The sequence below is a fragment of the Centroberyx gerrardi genome, chromosome 17, assembly GCF_048128805.1.
Source record: "Centroberyx gerrardi isolate f3 chromosome 17, fCenGer3.hap1.cur.20231027, whole genome shotgun sequence".
In the NCBI taxonomy this organism is placed as follows: Eukaryota; Metazoa; Chordata; class Actinopteri; order Beryciformes; family Berycidae; genus Centroberyx; species Centroberyx gerrardi.
This window is the reverse complement of record NC_136013.1, coordinates 10,884,748-10,906,179: the sequence shown is the minus strand read 5'-3', so window position 1 is coordinate 10,906,179 and position 21,432 is coordinate 10,884,748. Positions and strand designations below refer to the sequence as shown.

Below are 21,432 nucleotides of genomic sequence, written 5' to 3'. Positions count from 1 at the left end.
TCTCAAAGGACCGTGCGCTCTCTCTTTCTCTCTGTCTCTGTATCTCTCACTCTGTTTCTCTCTCTTTCTCTACACCGCTGGGCTTGTCTGCGGCTCTCTTCCACCCAATACCTCCTCATTCTCTCTCTCTTTGGCCTGCGCTGGTATGAACCCATTCAACTTGCTGCGCTCCACTGCATATTGTGACAGATTTGTCAGACTGGTGTTTCCCTCCTTCCTTTCTCCATTTTCCTCATCTGGCTCCCCATCTCCTTCTCCTTCTTCTTCTTCCCTCCTCTCCTCCCCCAGCATGGTGTTGCAGCCGCTCATGCCGTCACACATCCGTCGAACATCATCGGGAATGTTCCTCCTCATATCGCGGTTCTTGTTGCGCTTGGCCAGCTTGGTGAGGGATCCGAAGCGCAGGTTGAAGAGGTTCTCCTCGGATGACGATGCCGTCTGTTGCGTCTGCTCGCCACCCTGATGGTCGTACGGCTCACAGCAGGCCCCCTTCAGCCTCAGGTTGTTCAGCTTGGTGTCGATGCTCTCCTGGGAGGAGGTCTTGAAGCGACCGGCGTCCAGGCTGGCGAACACGGCCCTCTTCTCTGGGGAGAGCATGTCCAGGGAGTGGGCTCGCTGCTCCAGGCCCAGCTGACGGCGCTCCATGCTGCGGATGGTGGCGGCCCGCTGGAGCTTGTCATGGATCTCAACGCTCAGGCGCCGCCGCGTTTCACGGAACTCTGCACGGACGTTCGCCTTCCACTCGGCTGCATGAGCTTTAAACTCCCCAACCTGTGACAAGAAGGCAATAAGGAAAGGATCAGAACTATGTGGTGCAATATGCTGTAGCAAGACATTAGCATTGTGTTCATCTATTGTTACAACAATGTTATGACAGGCCAGCAGTTCACATGTCCTTGAACACAGACTAGGATTCAGCCTCTCTGCCCCATTTACTAACGTTAGTTGGAAAATTGAAAAACTGTCACCAGATCAGCACTTATGAACAATGTCATCCTACACCATTATAGCAAAGGAATTGTCTGTCACCTGTTAGTTACAATGGCAGAAAAGTGATAAATTGTTCCAGATGGGTGCCATATTTCTTTTAGATCTATTTGAAACTACAGGATAGGCATTAGGTAGAAAATCTCAACATCTACCAGTGCTGACAATCACAAGTCCTATGCTGAAACACTATACATCCTTTTCCACACTGTGTGAGAGGATCAATAAGTCGGTGTCTTACATCTGTCTGGGCATACAGTAAAACAGCTACTGTGGCTCCTGACAAGGCACTAAGCAGACATAAGAAGGGAGGCAGCAGCTGAGTGACCTTTTATTTTCCACTGCACTAATGTAATAACGGACGGTATAATCAAATGAACCCCACCTCCTCTTTGGTCTTTTTGGAAAGCACTCGGAGCCAGTCTCCAATCATGCTCAGGACCGCCGCAAAGTATGCCAAACCCACCAAGATCCAGAACCATACCAGCGGCTTGTACCACTGCATGTACTCGATCCTGCGGTTTCCACCTGCAAGTGAGGGGAGAAATCATATGGTCAAATGAGGTTAGGCAGGTAGGTAGGCAGGCAGGTAGGTAGGTAGATAGATAGATAGATAGATAGATAGATAGATAGATAGATAGATAGATAGATAGATAGATAGATAGATATAGGTTCATATTTTAAGCTAATACTAGCAAGTAAGTAAGCTAAGTTAGTTAATTCAAGCAGTCCTTGTAGTTGTAATTCCTGAGATTGCTAACTAACTTGATAACTGTTAGGTCTATCTTAAGTCTTCACTTAAGTGTTGAAATAACGCTAGTTTTATCTATATGCCAGTCCTCTGAGTTTCCCATCCTGAGTGTGACGTAAGTTCAAAATGGCCGCCACAGGAATAAGGTCAATTCTGAAATGCTGTGTGTATACACAACATATATTGGTCACCCTCTTTCCCAGGAGATCTGGATTTAATTTCTCTAATAAACCATATAGTTGGATAAGTGCCAGTTTGGGCCCCGAATAGACAGACAGACAAACAGATATAAAGACATACAGACAGGTAGACAGATAGACCAATACTACTGTATCACATTGCATTAATACAGTGTAAATGCAGAAATGAGTACAGGCAAATGAAATTTGACCAAAGATGCATGTGGCTTTAGCCATCAAATTAAACCTTCTACAAAACAACAACATACACAGTGAACAGCCATCCTTATACCTGCCACATAGTCTCCTATTCCCACTGTGGTGAGAGTGATGACAACAAAGTAGATGGCCTCCAGCGTGGTCCAGCCCTCGATGTGTTTGAAGAAGACAGCAGGGATGGTGACAAACACAATGCAGCCAGCCAGGATGAACAGGATGGTGGACGTCACTCTGATCTTAGTCTGGCTGATCTGTTTGTGTTTTTGCTGAGAAAACAAAACAGGACAAGTAATGAGAATTGGACCAGGCAAGCAAATAACAAAAAACATCTTAGAAACAATACTTGTGGAAGATGCTGTGATTAACGAAGCTCAGAGACATTGTTATGGCTTAATGAAACACTAAGACAGCCAATAATGATTTGGCTAACGCTCCCAGTGAACAAAGAGAAAAAATACATGAAAGGTCTATTTGTCTGAACGCTATGTGTGCTTAACACCCAGAGGAAGGCACAGACTGTGTTGTTTAATGTCTGAGCCTTCTCCAAGTAAAGACTTTTTAACTTTCAAACCAACATGAGTGCCTGGACTTGGACTTTTTTTATACCACAAGATCACATTTGTGGTCGTGACATCCTTTCTGACTTTAATAAATCTTAATAGCGGTAACCTAATTGGCAAATCCTTCTTTTTGCCACAGAAACTCAAGCTCCTGGATCATTTGTAGTGTAAAGAGGCCCCCCCGCCCAGAGCTCATCTGCTGCCCAGCCAAGCTCTTCAGTCTCCTGACTCTCTGTCTGTGATCCCTCTGCTTCTTCCACACTCCATCAAACACACCTGGCCTTGACAACAAAGCTGTCCCACCTAATCTCTACAACCCTCTCTGCTCAGACTGCAAACAAAAGGCTGAATCACAGGTAGCTTGCTGTTTACAGTGAATGGGATTGTAATAGCTTTGAGATAATACTTGGCTTGTCACAGTGGGGAGCATATTGGAGCTCTTTACACGATTTTATTTTGTGCATTCAAACAATAACAATACGGTATGATACTTACCCTGAATATCTTCTCAACTCTCAAGATGCTTTTCACAAAGATGGTCCCCAGCTGGTCCCCAATCCCCGCCAACAAGAACCCAAACAGAGGGATGCCAAATATGGCATACAGGATACAAAAGATCTTCCCGCCCTCTGTGCTTGGAGCTATGTTTCCATAACCTGTCAGACAAGGAAAGGAGGAGTAGGAGGAGGAGGAGGAGAGGGAAGAAGAAGAAAATGAGTGGAGAAAAAACATGAAAAGGAGGACAAGAAGGAGGACCAAGAAGAGGTAATAAGAAGTAATAAGAAGTAATAAGAGTAAGACGAGAAGCAGAAGAAGATAATCAAGACTTTTTTATGTAACCCAATCAATCAAAGCTCTTATGTAATGCCTCTGAGTTCTTGGAGCAGGAGTCTGAGGTAAATAAGCTCTTAGAGAGACAATAATTAGGTTGCCTTTAGAGAAAATTACATTAATTATGGCCCTGCAGTGACACAGATACAATGAAGAAGCCAAGGGAGATAGGGGACAAAGCATAACCTTAGCCAGCTCCTATATTTCAACCCACTATGGAAAGCAAAATAACTGTATATTAAGGAAGGAATAACATTCCTCTGACAACTTCCTTTCATGCATTCTCTCATTATCCTTATGATGTTCTCAAATCAAGAAGAATTGTATTGCTACATTATATTCCACATATGATTTTAAAGAAGGACAGAAACTGTTTCATTAAAACTAATATGAGCATGTCTAGAGTGCCCTCTTAATGAAGGGTCTTTATTTTTCAGCTTTAAACTGGATGTCTTAGTTGCTGTATTCTAACTCTTATAAAATAATTGTCTGTCGGGACAGTGAAATTAATGATGAGAGGAGAGTGCCTCCACTGAAATTGGTCTGAAAGTAGTTTCTGCCTTGCAGCGTACTGAAAGGAAGCTGGATGGGCCGCAGCATATTAGCGAGTGCCTAGATGAATGAATCTCTGGGCTCCAACATAACAGCAGGTCAGGAATATTGCTTTTTCCCAGTCAATTAAATCTGGACAATGGCTAATGGGGAGGATATATAAAATGTAATGCATCAGCTTTTGATGTTGAAATTATGCCTAATAAATGAAACCAAAATAAGCAAAAAAATAATATTTTTACTCCAACAATTTTTACTGAATAATAATATAAACAGCTTCTTTTGATCAAAGCTTGCAGGCCCAATCTAAAAGTTTTTTAACCTTTATTTAACAAGGCAAGTCAATTAAAAATAAACTTTTATTTACAATATTTGCAAAAGGCAAAAGGGCTTTTGAGGGCAAACGGGAAGAGAGAAAAACATGTAGAGGTCTTGTGTATTACTGAAGCTACACCTTGACAGAGCAGAATAACATGTGTGTCAGCCATGTTTGTATTGGTTGGTTAAGCAGCTACAATAATGTTGCTCTTCACAGGTAGTTAAATCCCATGAGCTTTGCATCATTTTAACACCGCCTCATGAGGGCAAAGGGATTTGTCAAATACACCTGAGGGTGTCAATAAGAGGGAGGAGGGTGCGGCTGGTTATACGAGTCTGAATTTATGGTATTTGTAATGAGAGAAAGCCAAACTGAAAGGAAAAATCCATCCTAAAACACGTTTAACACTGTTTAAAAATAGTTATTGGCGATGTACCTCGCATTTCTGGGCCCATTTTGTTATCTGGTGGTGTATTTTTCTCATCCCTGTAGATAATTGGCCAAACAGACAACATGATGTCATGTTGAGATATTTCCAGTTCAGCTACAATGGAGTTTGATAGCAGAAAATTAGCGATAGTGCAGAGTAATAGTGTTATTGATTGCATTGTAAGAGCAAGGGAGCTCTAGTGTCGCTCTCTCCATCTACAGGGAAAAAACCCACAGCTGAATGCAACAAGTTCACGCCCATTCTCTGGGGGTTGTCGAAAGGCATTCTGGGAAATGCAGGAAATCACTAACTGAAGTACAGGTAAACAGAGCAGGTTGAAGCAAAGTGGGTAAAAAAAGAAAGAAAAAAAAACACTTTATCACAAGATTGATGGAATATGACAGTCTAAGAGTAGATTAGGGTGGAGTTTTCTTTTAACTCTACCTATAGTTGTGATGACAGTCCCAGCAAAGAAGAAGGCACTGCCCAGGTCCCAGTAACTGGAATTGTAGGACGTGTCTCCAATTGGACTGACTCCGGCACTCACAGCATCTATGGCACGCTGAAAAAAAGAACAAATAATAATAAAATAAATTATTGATCCCCGTAGTCAAATTTTCTTTTTGTCTTACTCCCCTCCAGAGAGGTGAAGTGCGGGGTCGACTGCAGAACAACACTGCTGGATCCGGTGGGGATTGACAGACTTGCTCAAGGACATTTCAGCAGGGCAGATGCTTGCGGGCGCTCTAATCACTAGGTTAGGTTAAAAGGTAGATATACAGTAGTAGAAGTACTATGGGAGCAGAGTCAAAATAAGTGTAATTGTGAAATGATTTTCAGTACTAGAAGCACACATAGAAGCACCTGACTGTTGTGTTTTGCCTGTTGAGGTCTCATAAACAGAAGAATACAGCGTTAGGGTTGCATGTCAGCTCAGCTGATGGCAAGACAACAAAAACACGTGTCTGCTTTTAATTCACACTGTAAAGTCATCATGGCGTGAAGACAGCCAGCACGTTAAACCACCTCCTGTCCATGTTTATGTGTGTGTGTCTGTGTGTGTGTGTGTGTGTGTGTGTGTGTGACCCAAGCCACTGGTTACATAACACACGTGAGGTGACTGATGATGGATTGACTGTGACTATCTCCAGATCAACCTGCAAGGTCACCGGCTGATAACAGAGAGGAGAGAATGGGACAGAAGAAGAGAGCATTAAGGAAAGTCATGCAAAATGGGAGAGGAGGAACAGTGGGAATGTAGGATATATGGAGCACTGAATACCCCCCCACCCCCACCCCTTCTTGTGATAAGCCCATAATATCACAGGAAATGAGTCATGCAGCTAAGTGGATAGATTTACACATATACAAAAGAAAGCACAATCTTTTAGTTTTTTGTATTTCATCACCTATGTAATAGTTCTAGTTGAAAAAAAAACCCATAAAATGTTGTATGACGTTGACTACTTTTTGACCATAAATATTCTGGTAATATTGGCAAAGGTCACATCTAAAAAAAAATCAATCATCATACCGCATAGCCTATGTGAACCTCTTTAACATTGCTGTGGACATGTGCATGAATAACTAATAAAAGGTCTGTTCAATGGCATTTTCTCCACTCAGCATTCTGACCCGATTTTCATGTTTTTGTTTGCTTGTTTTTTCCAATTTACACCGAACAAATCCACAGAGACAGTCACCTGCTGCCAGAAAACCTTTATCTCCTCATCTCTTCAGTGTCAACCTTTATTTAGCCTCTCTGCTTTTCTTTATCCCCAGCTTGTCTGGAGGAGGGCAAACATCAGCCAGCCACAGTCCTCTGCATTTACTGCATCATCATTATTCTGATTGATCTCCCTCTGTACACTATTATGTAGCCATAAAAATCTGAATCCGATATCTTGCATTCTCTCTAAATTCAGTGTTTATGGGCTCACTCAAACAATAAGCATTTCATGAGAAAACCGTGCAATTCCATATCCCTGCGGAAATTTATATTACAGTTTTTTCTCTGGTCTCAAATAAATCTGCTGACACAAAGACATTGTGAGGGCGGCCTTTTGAAATAAACTGCTGCAATACATTTACTATCATTTTTGGTGGGATATACGTTTGTTCAGTCAGAGCAGCCCCCAACCTGTCCATACTGTTAGTTTGAGTGATGTCTGTCCCTAATGAATAATGTATCAATTCTCATGACATATATTTAAAAGGAGACAGAGTGGAGGACCAGTGCTACACATCATTGCACATGCCCTCTCATAATCTTGCAGGTGATGGAGATTCACATTTCCTAAGCTCAGTCAGTGTAGCCTCCCTAATGAGGCTGATTTTTGTATCCAAAATGAGTCAATTATAGTGATGTTGTTTCACTGATTTTAGCAGACACAGCGACTTTACAGGGGAAATATCAAAGCAGTAATTATAAAATAAATTCCAAAATAACCCAATTCTGGAGTCAAGAGAGAACCATAAATAGCCTTACACTGAATCTGAATACTTTATGAGGAAGTCTATTTTTGTCTCCCGCTTTTTCACAGCCGGCATCATGCTGCATTAGAGATGTGCAAAACTCTAAATTTGCACTTCTGAGGCACGAGGATGATGAGTTTGATTTGTGCTGTTGCATGTTAATTAGGATGGCAGCAGTGGTTTTTGTTTCAGATTCAGTTTTCCATTTTGATCGCACAAAAGAATCAGCAAACAGACATTACAGACACATAATCACTACTAAGACTGCTAAGTGCTCTTGACTGGCTCTTAGTTCATCTGTGTTTGCTTACATTGCGCTGCGGGATCATTAGAGACGAGGCTAACTTACTGCAGATCCTTATCCCCTCAGTGTGTCTTTCTACCCCACCGCAGGTGACTTTACCCAGCCAGCATGGTGCCTCGCTCTCTCTCCTTCACCCATCCTCATGTGAGCCGTGATACAGTGTCAGTGCTTTCCTCTCAACAGCACAACTAACACCACTCCTAGATCTACCGCTACAGCTTTACCTAACCAGCTTGTAGCATCACAGGTGGTACCACTGACCTCCCAGCTTCTCACAAGCAGATCCAGGTTCTCAAATACTGTAAAAAAAAAAAAGTCAAAACATTTTGACATTTGAATTTGTACGAACAATTCATTAATAGTGTACTGGCAAGTTCAAAGGTGAAAGTTTTACTTTACACCACGATTGCATTCATAAACAAATGGGGAAACTCTCCTGCCTGAAATGGCCGTTTAAGCTTTGCAGTTATTCTTCTCCTCAGGCTTAAACTGATAGCAATAATCAAGCTTTATAAGCACGACAGATGATGAAGTATGATCTAGACAGGTCTTTGTCCTCTCTGGTCCAGATATCGACCATAACTCCATTCTGCTCTGACCTTTCGTGTAATGAGTTCTGGATCTTTTAGTTGAATGAATGGATCCAGTGGATGATTGAGTGATTAATCGATGGCAGGTTAATGGAATATATTTGCAAATCAGTTGAACTGTTGGCAAACTAAAATGAGATATGAAAATCTCAGCATGATGTGTGTGTGTGTGTGTGTGTGTGTGTGTGTGTGTGTGTGTGTGTGTGTGTGTATTCACATGTCACATAAGGACAATCAAGAATCAAGCTCAAAAAGTATCTGCACTACAAACTGGGAGGACATCACATGGGACAGAACCACACAGAGGAACACAATTCACGGAGGAGCTGCACTCCATGAAGAAAACGTCCACCAGACTGCAAAAGACAAGTGGCAACAACTAAAGGAGAGGCTTTCTGCCAAAACGGGCCAGCCACCTGTCAGTCAGTCAGCACCAGTTGCTCTAACACTGCAAGTAAGTCTGTGGTTGCAGGATTGGCATCTTCAACCATCTTAATCCCTACAGAAAGACCCCAAAAGAGCACAATCATACTCTGATGATGATGATGATGATGATGACGATGACGGGTGCGTGTTCTGGCATATAGGTTTATTACAGAAAACTGAGTATTTATAAAAGTTTATTTTTGCAATAAGTGACTCATCAAAAAACAAGCCTTGATTGGTGTCAATAACAGCATGACTTCACATTGTGCCACAGTGTGAGTCATCCCAACGGCACCGCGAGAGCCAATTAGGCCCGTCGCGTACGTGGGCGCACAGTGGGTGGGTGGACAGCACGGGTACTGAGGCAGACACGAGGGGGTCAACAGGCCTCACACACACACACACACACACACACACACTCAGACACACACATATCCTCTGACCTGTTATCTCAAAGTCGGCACATGCGGTGAAACAGGCCCTTATAAATGTTCTTTCTCTCACACACACACATGCTTCTCAGAATTGCCATTTTTCTGTCAACTCCTCCGCCAAACTGTTTGGCAACAGTGAGTCACCACTGCTGTGCTGCCACCCGCCGCTGTGTTTCAGAGATCTTCGACTGAGTGACAGGCTTGACGCAGCACTAACAGCCCGGCTATGGAACCTGTTAGAAGACCAGATAGACTCTTTGATGGAGTGCTTGTGAAGCAGCATCTCCTGTGCGCCAGTTATTAAGACGGCAGGAAAAAAATACTGCTTTTTGTCAGTGTGAGCTTCAAACACAGCTCAATTTGTGATAAAAGCTCATGCTTAGGATTGAAATACCATCAGCACTCAGAAAATTGAAAAATCAGTGCTGTTTCCTCTGATTTACAAATTATACTTTGTCTAAGTGCAATTTGTGTTGTGTAGTAGTGTAATTAAGGCGCTCTGACTAATTTCATACAGATTAATAACTCTGTTGCCTCTCTGTGGTAAAAAAAAAAATAGCAGTTTGTACAGTTATTTCTTCAGTTAGTTCCTGGTAGGAGATGATAAACACTGTCATGTATTTACCTGCGCTATCAGTATCTGAATCTGAACATTTATCCAGGAGACAGTTTTGTCTGTGATTCAGCATCTGCTGCTGGTGCTGCTGCTTCTAATGGGGTGAGGTCTGCGACTGCTGGCCTGTGCAATGAATAATTGATTCCCCACGGACCCCAGGCACACCAAGGTTTTTATTTCCACACTTTCCTTCAGGAAATACTGACATTGATTTTTACAAACTCATGATAGTCCTTTTGTGGCTTAAAGGTTGGCCACCGCAAGGGAGGGAGAAAATAGCCGAGGACACTTCGGTGAAACAAAAAAAATAAAAATAAAAAAAGAACGGAGGTAGAGAGTGAAAGAGAGAGACAGATAGGCAGTCCGATATTCACTGGAGCAGTGTTGAAGACGCTAACATCAAATGGAGCCGTTCGAGTGGAAACTGGAGCACACCAAATGCCATGTGGTTGGTTTTCTCTTTGGGGTTACTTCAAGCTTTAAGAGATACAGGAGGATCCACCGAGACGCTGAAGTGACTCGCTTGCCTCTGCTATTCCCGTACAACATGTGCACAACATAGAAAGCACATCACTCCGAAAGGCTCTTTTTGCTGTCTTGGCAGCTGTATCACATGCTAGGGTTTTGCTTTAAATACAAACTGTTGATTGATCTCTGATGCTCTCCTCCAGGAACTATGTCCATGTGCTTCCTATATACTGCCCATTGGGTTCTCCTGTTGGTGACAAGTTCTTCCTTGTGTTATAAACCCTTGCTCTCCAAGGAAAATAACCTGGACTGACACAGGATGCCCCTCTGTTTTCTTTTTGCTCTTCTTGTGTGCAGCTGTGTGGAATCACTGGCTGAGTAAACAATTATCGCACGGCCCTACTGGAAAAGAGAGCTTGATTGATCTTAGACCATACACCTTCACAAATCAAAACTTTTAGCTCAGCCAACTGCACACCAACAGATCTCAAATCATTTTTTCCAATCCCACGTCAGTTTGATGTTGTGGCCTTAATTATTGACCCATAATCCTGGGTGTGATATCAGAGGGCAGTGTGAAGCGCCGCTGTGCTCTGTGTTATAAGGTCAGACGACACTGTGAAATGAGTGTTCAAGCTATGATGGGACTGACTTGTTCTGCTTGTTGCCTGGTCCAATTCACACACAGGTCCTGGCTTCAGAGACACGGTGAGCATAAAAGCTGCGAAGGCCGGGACAATAAACATGTGTAACCTTGCAGAGACAGAATGCATCAAGCCAGCTTAAATCAACCTCTGTATATGTCACTGTTTACAGGGTGTCAATAATGTTTTTAACAACAGCTGCATGTGCCCAGGTTCATCTCAGACACTGGTATCATCTCTCTCGCCTCCACCACAGAATGATTCATTTTTATAGCTGCCGTCTCTCCCTTTTTGGTTGCGCAGTAACTGTCGTTTCATGTAGAGTATTGGTATCAGTATCAGTGGGTCACTGAGTTCTGCAAACGGGCATCTTTCAAGACCTGAAGAGCTACGAAATTCTTTGTTAAGATAAAAGATGCAATGCAAACAGTTTTCACATCAGAAAATTGATATTTGGCTGTAAAAACGAATTGACTTCCTTAGTTACTTACAAAAAAGACAATAGTGCAGCTGTGACCATGAGCTTGTTTCCTTATTTAAGATGTGTGGGTGTTGTTAAAGCCTCACTCGGTAATTTATTTCGTACTGTATTCCAATTATGGGTACAAACACATTCATTATTGAGAGGAGGGCATTCAGACAGAGACTAATTCAAAATGTAGGTTTATTTTACTTCAATGTTTATAAACAATAGAAATGTAAAGAAGCATTTCCAACTTTGAGATACATTTAAAAAACAATTTAGCTTCTACATATTGTCAGCCCTTACAGCAATAGCTCAATCAATGAATTTGGGAATGAAAATATATCGCCTTTCCTATATTTTCATTTTCTGTGTTGGAGCTACTATTTGTTTACACATGGATTATGGATTGGGCCTTTAGTTGCAGCAAAATCAATACAGAGCTTCAATTATAATACACAATATTTCGCTCCAGGCCAGTGTGAATACTGACAAAGGTCACAGCGATTTAACTTATTTCCTATAAGGACAAACATCTAAAGAAGAAGACAGTTAATTGCCCTTTTCTCCCCGGTTGCATATGTACTGTTACATAACAAACACTGCTGGTCAATTACTGCACAATCTAACATGTAGTGTACAGTATATTTGGCAACAGATCTGAAGTGTCACTGAGCATTATGGGTATCTCTATGGACACCCTCGAGGTATTATTGTGCTTTCTGCTGAAGGATGGACTTGCCTGTAAGTCTACCCATGACATTTACCCATCAACAACCGTACAGAACACAGCCAGCCGGCCGGGGGACAAACAGGCTACCACAGAGAAGCACATCATGGCACTGATGCACTGATTATATTTTTGGAGAGGGACAAAAGATACTGAAAGAACAAATGGTCACCTGCATACAAGAAGTTTGGAATAATGTTCCAATTTGTCATTCATGTTTGCATTCAATTGTATGCCATCCATTTTATGCCAGAGATTTCATGAGCATATGCCATCATTTGAAGGGTTTTATTCCAAAATGCAATAAAATCCATTAAAAAAAGTCATATGAAATTCTTTACTCAGTGTTCCACACCAGTTTATATCGATAAAAATATCACTTTTTTAATCAAATGCCATTAGAAAGCTAATGACATATGATATTACATTACGAGTTTTTTTTGCATGACAGCAATCATTTAGTAAGATCAGGCATCACTTTTTTCCAATGGTGGACATCTCGTTTTGGAATTAAAGGTAAATTTGTGGCGTCGCAAAGGTTCGCTCATTATCATTTTTCTAAGAAATAATAGGCTAACAAAGTGTTTTTTTCAAAGCAGTTGAGTGGTTGTCATTGTTTATTACCGGAGAGTTTTTCCTTCCTGTCGCTGTCTGTAGCTGCCGGCTCTGTGGTGTCTCACGTTTCACTCGTGAAACGGTTAGCCAATCAGAACAGAGGGGTCATTAATATTAATGAGCCTTAAAGACACAGCAACAGAAACAGCCTGTTCTTGGCAAGGCTCAGAGAGATACTGGAAAATGAATGTGTAAAAATGGATTGAGAGTGTTTTTGGTACATGACACCACACAAACAGCTTTGAATGGACCTCAAGACATAAAATAAAACCCTGGGAAGTGTAGAATATGGGACCTTTAAAGTCTTCATTTGTTGAAGGACAATGTGGACGTAAAAGGACAGAGTACAGATGATCTCCAAGATCACACGACTAGCTAATGAAAGCAGAATTAATTACCTATAATAGCCATCTGCATCTATCAAAACCTGCTAGATGACTGCTATAAAGGTCAGTCTCATGAATTTCTCCCCCTCACCTACTAATAGAACTGACTCAATATTATTTATCATATTCTCTATATTTCTTGTTTCTTGTCCTCTTCCCCTGATACAAACAGATCTACCAGTGATGAATAGATTCAACTGATGTAAACAAATGCAGTGTGTATCTCCTGACTGTCACAGCAGCTGGAGGCAGAAAACAAAAAAAGGACTCTACTGAAGTCTATTAAAAGACACATGCATGTCTCACTTTATTAAAAACTCCAAACGCTCATCGTCACTTCCAAAGGACTCACCTTGATGAGCGCCTCCAGCTCGTCGGGGGTGACACAGGGGTGTTTGTGCAGGAAGGAGGCCTTCTCCATGGTGATGCTGGTCTTCTGGTCGCTCTCGAACGGCTGCTCCAGCGCCCTGAACGCCAGCCCCCCGCAAACCAGGTAGAGCACCACCACCACGAAGACCGCCACCACCGTCTTCCACTTCATCACGGAGTGGAGCGCCGCTGCCGAGCCGTCGTAGCTGGCGTCCATGCTGGCCACCACACTGGCCGAGCGGGACGAGATGGAGAGGCGGGGCAGCGGGCAGTGACCGTTGGCCTTGGGGTCGCAGCCCATGGGGTTCTGCATGGTCGCCACGCTGGCCTGGACTAGAGTGGACTTCGTCATGCCAGGCTGGACCTTTTTGGGGGGGACCAAGTTGGTCTGGACCGCCACTGGGAAAAGAGAGTGAGAGAGGGAGAGAGGGAGAGAGGAGAAGGTGTGTGTTAATAATTTGTTTTATCTTTGTGCTGGAGGATACCATGACAGCAGAACTGTGTCTTGTGAAAGTGATTCTGATGACTGGAGGCTAACATTTCTCACTTATTGGCTGAATCTTTTACAGTCAGGCTATGAAAGACGTGAAGAAAGAAATATTGAAGAATGAGAACAACTCAACTATAACTGAACTGTTATTTTAGGGTTAGGGTCTTTGAGGCTTTATAAGCCTTATAATATTTTGAAATATTACAGGGCATCTTGGCCAATTCCTGGGTGAATGTGTGTTTACAGATCATCATGTCTGTTCTTTGTCCTGATCTGTAATAACCACTTTGGTGCAATGGTTGACATTAACAGTTTAAATAAATTGAATTCATAAATTGAATTACAATATTGTCTCCCACCCACCCACCACTTTCTCTGCAGATTAAAAACCAAAACATTTCCATATAAAACAATTAACAGCAAAGGGACACTAATTTATGCAGACAGAAACACATTACATCTATCAAAAATGCCTACATTGCATGGAGCATTAAGAATTGATTTTCCTATACTCTGGGCTAATAGAGGATCTCTATGCAAAGCCTGGCACTAACAGCTCTCAGCAAAAACGCCCATCAGCCAGGCTTCAGCTGCACCGGCCGGCCTGCAGCGAGGTTCTCTGTCGCCTTGAAACCTCGCCGAGTGTTTCTTCAGCAAAGTGGGATGAACGCATAAGAGCCATTAGTCCTGTGAACTGTATCCCAGTCCACAGCATGAAGAAAGTAGCTTTTCTCCTTTCCTGCCTGAATCACTAATACAGGAGACCATATAGACAACTGTTGGCTCTTAAGTGAAATTAATATAATGAATAAAAACGTTTTGTATTGGGGGCATGATTTGAATGATTACCTAGAGATTACATGGAAATATATGCCCTATTCTATCTATCTATCTATCTATCTATCTATCTGTATTGCATTTCAGATGATACCCCTCCTATGCGTGTGTGTGGTGTGTGTATATGTGCATTTGTACCGTATATGCGTATATGTATTTATTTTCTTTGCTCAGAGCAGAACTACTAATTCTGTGTTTTGATACAAAATGAAAGATGGACTTACAAGCACTTAAAATACTCAGCACTTGCAACCAAACCCTTACAATATTGCTAAGACGTAGTGAAAAACATCACCCTCTTTCCCGGGAAAGCAGGATTCAATTTCTCTAATAGGCTACAGGAGAGTGGGATAAGTGCCAGTTTGGGTCATTGGCTTCTGAATGGCCTGTATAATAAATATATGCTTGCTGGAGTAGGACACGCAAGGTGGCGGGCAGCGCCAAGGAGGCAGCCAAATTTAGATCCTTTTATGTATATAAAGCATTGTATAAGCCATTCGGAGCCCCCGCCTTCACCCCGGAGGCCCCCACCTCTCTCCAATGGGAGAGCATTGAGTGGCTCAGAGCCATGGGCGGAGCCTGCAGTCTACAATGATGCAACTCCTAACGGTAGGAATAAAAAAAAAAAAAAATGATTTGTTTAAGGGAGGCACTCTTGTTTAGTGGGAGGGTTTCAGATCTGTGATATGCTAAGCAGCGTGCACACACACACACACACACACACACACACACACACAATGATGAGTCAAGGACATCCAGGAAGCCTCTCACTCTCTTCCAGGAGCCATGAATCTTGTTAGTTCATCCCTTGACTCGTATCATAACTGAATCAATTACGATCAGCAAACTGATGTCACAGGCATAGGAAGATTCAACACTGGCACTTTGAATTTATATTCCTTTATGGGGGGCAGCAAGCTATTTTTAGAGCATGAGATGAATTAGAAAAAAAAAATTGTGGGTAGGAGGGGGTGGGAGGTGAAGTAGAGGGACTTTGACTGTATGTGTAGGCATTTTGATGGACGCAGTAGAACATCTACTGGTACAGCTCTTTCCTTTTCCAAATGCAAATCAGGGCCAAGTCCATAACTAGTCTGACAAAGACATTAATTGCTTTTCATCTCATCCTGTAATTGAGTGAAATTGAATAAATCAGCCAGTCAGTGCAATGAGTGCTGGAGATTACATTCCTACACAGCAGCAGAGTAGGTCAGAGAGCTGCAAGCATCACTCACATCTATTGTTTTCAGTGCAGCTAAGTGATAAACAAAGCTCTCATTCCACAGCATAGGCAAGCCAACAGTGAGATTAACATTATTGGGTTTCCATTTCAGATTTCTCGAGATGTGTGGCATTAATCTGAAATGGTATCCAGACCGCTGAAGCCGCTTCATATTGATTTTCACAAATTAGATAAGTCCTGTGTGGATACTCTCTCTCAGTGCTTACTCTGTGCTTCCTGGAGCATCATGTCCGGCCGCACCAGAGGAATACTGAAGCTCTGTTGGAGTCCATATGAGACAGATTCAGAGGAAAACTAAACATTATCTGAAAAAAGTCCATAAAATACAGATTCAGAGGAAAACTAAACATTATCTGGATGATGATGATGATGATGAGAATTATAGGATGGAGGGGGGGGGGGGGGGGGGGGTGGAGATGCTGAGTGTTGAATCTCCACACAGTTTACTGTGGCACAGTTATGCTGGGACACTAAAATATTCAGTTTGTCAGTAATACCAGCTGTATATGTGGAAACACAATGGGGAGAGCATCATTAACCTGAAGGGCGTGTATACCTTTGGAAGATGAACAGAAGATGCAAAATTCAAACTAAGTCTAGTAATAGCAAACAAAAAAAAATTATGAAATCCGTTGGCTCAGTATGGCTCTTTGCCCAGTTATTCCCCATGGTCCACAGAGGTGGGAGGCGTTCATCTCCCCAGCTGCGCCTAACGAATCAGCGTCAAGCCAGCCTGAATACAACAAATACGACTTCCGGTAAAAAAAAAAAATCAATCAAAATAACACTCTTATTGACGAACATGAGTTGCAACATTTTGAATAATAAAGTGCGCAAGGGAAAATAAAGGATGTAAGAACGAAACATATTTTTTCTAAAAATAATAAATACTATTTTTTTTAAAAAGCCAATTCACATCATTAGGCCTATAATATAGAAAACAGTTCAGGCAAACATTTCCCATGAATTTATTTGGAAACTAGGCTAAAACAAATTCACATCAAGGGACATTCAGGACCAATGTTCCCTCCAAACTGAGTGCAATTGGTGACCTGCGTTCAACAATTTAGCCAGATAGCCAGCAAGCCTATTTTGTCAGTCATCATCGGCCATTGCTCTAGTTAGCTCTATGAATTCGGGTATTTGGACGTTTTATTGGCAAATTAGCCTATGCAGGTTGTTTTAGCTTTGGATTTAGTGATTTGACACCCTGCACTAGCCTACACTACCCTTACACTAGCATATTTTTATTTTTCAAAAGCGACAAATTGTACGCTTTTATTTTGACGGCACTTCTGGACTTCCTCTGTCAATTTTGTGTGACTTGACGCAGCTGCCTGACTCCGCTCCGCTCCCAGCAGCGCTGCCCGGCTCAGCTGAGCACAGGGAGGATGGAGAAGAAAGAAATACACTCCCAACCGCTTTGTCTTGTATTAAGGGTCGTCTTTGCATTACAACAGCATATAAATGAGAATAAAATAAACAAAATCAAGTTATTTAAATAAGAAATTGCATAAAAACTGTTTCAGCAGCTTGATAAAAAATGAACCTAATTTATTTTATCTGAGGCACAAACTGGTCTCTCAAAGAGCACTTAAGCAGATAAGTGATCAGAGAATAGGAAAGCAGTAGGCTATTTACCAACCTTGTTCTGGGTCCCAATTAACTTGTTTCCGTGGGTTTTCTAGTGGAAATTTCATTGCTATTGTTGTTCTCAATAAAAGCAGATCACAATGTGTTCAACGGCGTCTATAAAAATTCAGGAAAAAAGCCAATTCATCAGGCGTTCTTCTCTCATATCTTCGGCACATCTTCATTTCTTGAATAGTGAGTGGAAATTGTATGAGGGAAATAAAAGCAACGCAAAAGCGCATTGTCTGGTTCAGCTGTTCCCCCTCCTTTTTTTTCAGCCTTGCATGGACGCGTGGTGTTCGCTTGACAGATTGAGATACTTATGAGACGTTTCACCGAGCTGTCGGACCGGTTGGAGGACCAAACCACATCACATCCCTCACACACACCAGTGGTCCGGTCCAGAAACACAGCTGGAGCGTGTCCAAACAGCCAACTTTACGCGTGCATTTCGCCGATATCAACAACAACGGGGGAAGGATGCTCTCCCGATATATCAGCGCTTCATTCCCAAAGCGCCGCTCCATATCACTTACACCTTGCATAGCCTAGGTGCAGGACATTTGCATGCATTTTACATTTCCACATGGTCTGTCTAATACATTTACATAAATTGAAGACTTACTCTTTCTTCTGTTTCTCCTCCGAAACAGGATTATCCTCTCATCGTTTGGCAACCGGCGTCGGAGCACATGGCGCAGGGGTGCGAGTCAGAAATGTAGCCTGTTCAGTGGCGGACTTAAACCATTACATCATTCACAAGTATGGGCAACTGTGCATTAGCCTCCTTATGAACTTCAATAGCTAAAGACAAGTCATCTCTCCCTTTAAGCCAATATGCATTAAGTCATTTAGGATGGCAATTTAGTAGGCTGTAGGGAGCAATTTTAAAACGTGGAGTGCGGATTAGGCCACATTGTTTACTGGAAATATCAAATAGGCCTATAGATTTTTTTAACCTATCCACATCTTTTTAACAACTTGAAACTTGAACTTGAAATGTCTTCAGATAGAACATCCTACAAGAGTTGCAAGTTTTCAAGTTTGCATTTAAAATATTGAACGATACTCACTACAATGACAAAAATTGCTGTTCCTATACTGTACATTATGTTCCAATATGGACAAAGATCTGTAGCCTATTGTAAGGCCAGCTGCCTTACATTAAGCTTACTTTCAATCAGTGGTAGCTGGTTAAAAAGCAGTTAGGCCTATAGTGTAAAGCTAAAGCATGTGAACATGAGTTTGTATAATTTTGAGATGTAAAAGTTATGTAGATGAAGAGGAGGGTTGCAGACACATCTATCTACAAGAGAATAACAGCCAGGCTTAAACTGCGATCACATAGCCTATCCTACACATAAGCATTATTAGGCCAGTTATATGAATTTGTAATTTAAAAAAATGATTGTCAAATCAAGGAATCAAATAGAATATTGAACAAACTAGCCAATTATAAATTGGTTTATTGTGTTAATGTGCTGTCCAAAGTCTGTGGCTTGTCACATGACTGAAAATACATCACAATTCTTGTAAGTGGCACAAGGTCAAAAGGTCTTTCAAACAAAAGAAGGAACAAGGCAGAATTAACAATATGCTGTTGACAGAATGTTCAAATGAGCAACGTGTACTCAATTTAATCAGATTTTCTATATTTTGCGCTCTGTGCTTTCCCACATTGGTCAGCTTTTCACACTGCCACATTATTATAAATGGGGCAGCTTTGATGGTTGTGGCTCTCCGGCCAGATGTTATTTATGTACAGGCCTAACACACACTGATCTGAAACCCACATGCCAAGTCCATTCATGACATAAACAAAGCACCAGCCATCTCATGTTTATTCATAAATTTGGTGCAACTGGCAGGGCTTTAGGACCCTGGGGAGCACCAGAGGGTATAAAGAGAGGGGGGAAAGTTTGGGCCAGTAGCTGAAGTCCTGGGAGAGAGATGGTTCCTCTACTGGCCTCTACTGGCTGGCTGCAGAACAACTTGAAACTCCACCCACCTCACTGTAATGCATTGGGAGCAAGCCCCATCTTCTATGTAGAAATTCAAGTCAATACATTTTTTCTACAATAAGTTATAGTCGCAATAGCTAATGTCATTTCTTCTAATGTCTCCTCTTATTGTGAATTTTTAAATAATTGTGCCATTAGGAAGATATTAGAGTAAATTTCAGAGCCTGTAAAGGGGCGTGTCTACATAATCCTGTTGTAGGGAATGAACGGCTCCAGGCTGCACGCTTTAAGACAATATGGGCGGGCTTGTCCTGCAGTAGTGGGCTTCACCCTGACTCCACCTGCTTCACCCTTTCAGTCTAATGTACAAACTATGGCTCCAAAAATACAACATGTCCGCAGCCAGAAATCCCACTTCCTGGACTTTAAAAAGGCCTGTAGAAAGTCAACGGGTGATGTCACTGTTACTTTGTCCTTTATTCTGTGGCATGTTGCTTCCTGCATACCTGCTGCACAGTAGTAGTAGTAGTAGTAGTAATAGTAGTAGTAATGATTGCACAACAGCATATAAATGAGAGTAGTAGTAGTAATAGTAGTATGATTAAGCTAAGTTTCAAATTAAAATAATTTCAAACTGTACATTACATGACCAGGCCAAGTTATGAAATTAATTTATTGATCATAATTATATTAAATATTAATTATTCAAAGCCTTCATTATTTCGGCTAGATTTTATCAGCATTTAATACATTTGGCATTTTGTTATCAATTCCTGATTAATCAATTTTTGCATAATGCTGTTCACACATTTTCCCCAACTTTACTCATTTACTGTACCCAGTCATCTGCATAACCTCCTGCCACCACACCAGACAAATCCCCTTTTTGCTTTTCAACCATGGCCCTCACCACTTGCCATGCTGTGGCCACAGCAAATACAGCACAGAGAAGACCAATGTGCTCCAGATATGCCTGAATTTTAAATTTGCCTTATATCATCAGATGTAAACATTAATGCCTAGCTAGCTGACTCCCAGCATATTCTTTTTGGATGGGATCTATATGTATTTATGTGTCATCCACAAGATCTTCAAAATACCTTGCATGATATTCAGCAAATCATTATGATAAAGTAGTTGATAGTAGGTGATATATTATTCATGAATGTCTTGAAAAGCTGTGAAAATGAAAATCAATAAAATAATATTCATGATTTCATTACATACCTTTTTAATGTATAACAACATCACAGTCTCATACAGTACCTGTTGTACGATCTTGGAAGTGCCAAAGTTGTCATTTCTAGGTGTTCTGGTGCTATGTGGGTTCACAGGACAGAGCTGGGTAAACAAGGTATGAATACATTCATACTGCATGCACATAAAGGCAGTCATGGTTGAAGGTTTTGGCACCATCATCTCTTACTGCACATACTAGTAGGACATTAATTTGGGGGATGAATTTAAGGGTTGGCCTGCAGGTCGTCAATTGATCATCACTGGATTAGAGATAGAGTAGGTAAGGTGATGATATTGTGTATGGAACAAGCACCACCTAAAGACAAATTGTAAGGTTTTGGGACAATTGCTCACTGCAAGACAGTGAAGCAATGAAATCAAATAGGTCTCTACTGCTATTCAGAGGGGGTGATACATGAATATAAGTCATACTAGTTGCCACACATACATTTTTGGACAATATTTTATTTATTAACAGAAATCAAGCTGTCACTTTTGATTTAGGTTGATCTAAACATGTAGTTTTTAAGGCATTAAGTATTGAATATCTTCTAAATTGCTGTCATAAATAGAAAATGATAAATAAATCAAGCTCCTCTACAGAAATCAACAGTGTATTGCTTAGATAAGGCATCAAAAGCACTGGTTATGTAGAATGCAAATGTCACTTTGTAAAACGTTT

At 41.6% G+C, this 21,432-nt stretch overlaps 1 protein-coding gene across 1 annotated transcript; it reads right to left on the bottom strand.

The window, feature by feature from the left end:
* Nucleotides 1-69: 69 nt before the first annotated feature.
* Nucleotides 70-17,691, bottom strand: kcnk10b (potassium channel, subfamily K, member 10b). The gene is made up of 7 exons (XM_071901271.2): nucleotides 17,564-17,691; nucleotides 13,332-13,747; nucleotides 5,273-5,390; nucleotides 3,192-3,352; nucleotides 2,210-2,402; nucleotides 1,373-1,515; nucleotides 70-771 (listed from the first exon to the last, which is right to left on the bottom strand). The coding sequence occupies exons 1-7, from the start codon at nucleotides 17,616-17,618 to the stop codon at nucleotides 70-72; spliced, it is 1,788 nt and encodes a 595-aa protein (XP_071757372.1). The 5' UTR covers nucleotides 17,619-17,691.
* Nucleotides 17,692-21,432: the final 3,741 nt, after the last annotated feature.

Excerpts from the sequence above, each read along its gene's own strand:
- kcnk10b (XM_071901271.2), bottom strand. The coding sequence starts at position 17,618 with ATGAAATTTCCACTAGAAAACCCACGGAAACAAGTTAATTGGGACCCA. Across the intron at positions 13,748-17,563 it reads TAATTGGGACCCAGAACAAG|TGGCGGTCCAGACCAACTTG; the intron begins GTTGGTAAATAG and ends CTCTTTTCCCAG. Across the intron at positions 772-1,372 it reads CCAAAAAGACCAAAGAGGAG|GTTGGGGAGTTTAAAGCTCA; the intron begins GTGGGGTTCATT and ends TTCTTGTCACAG.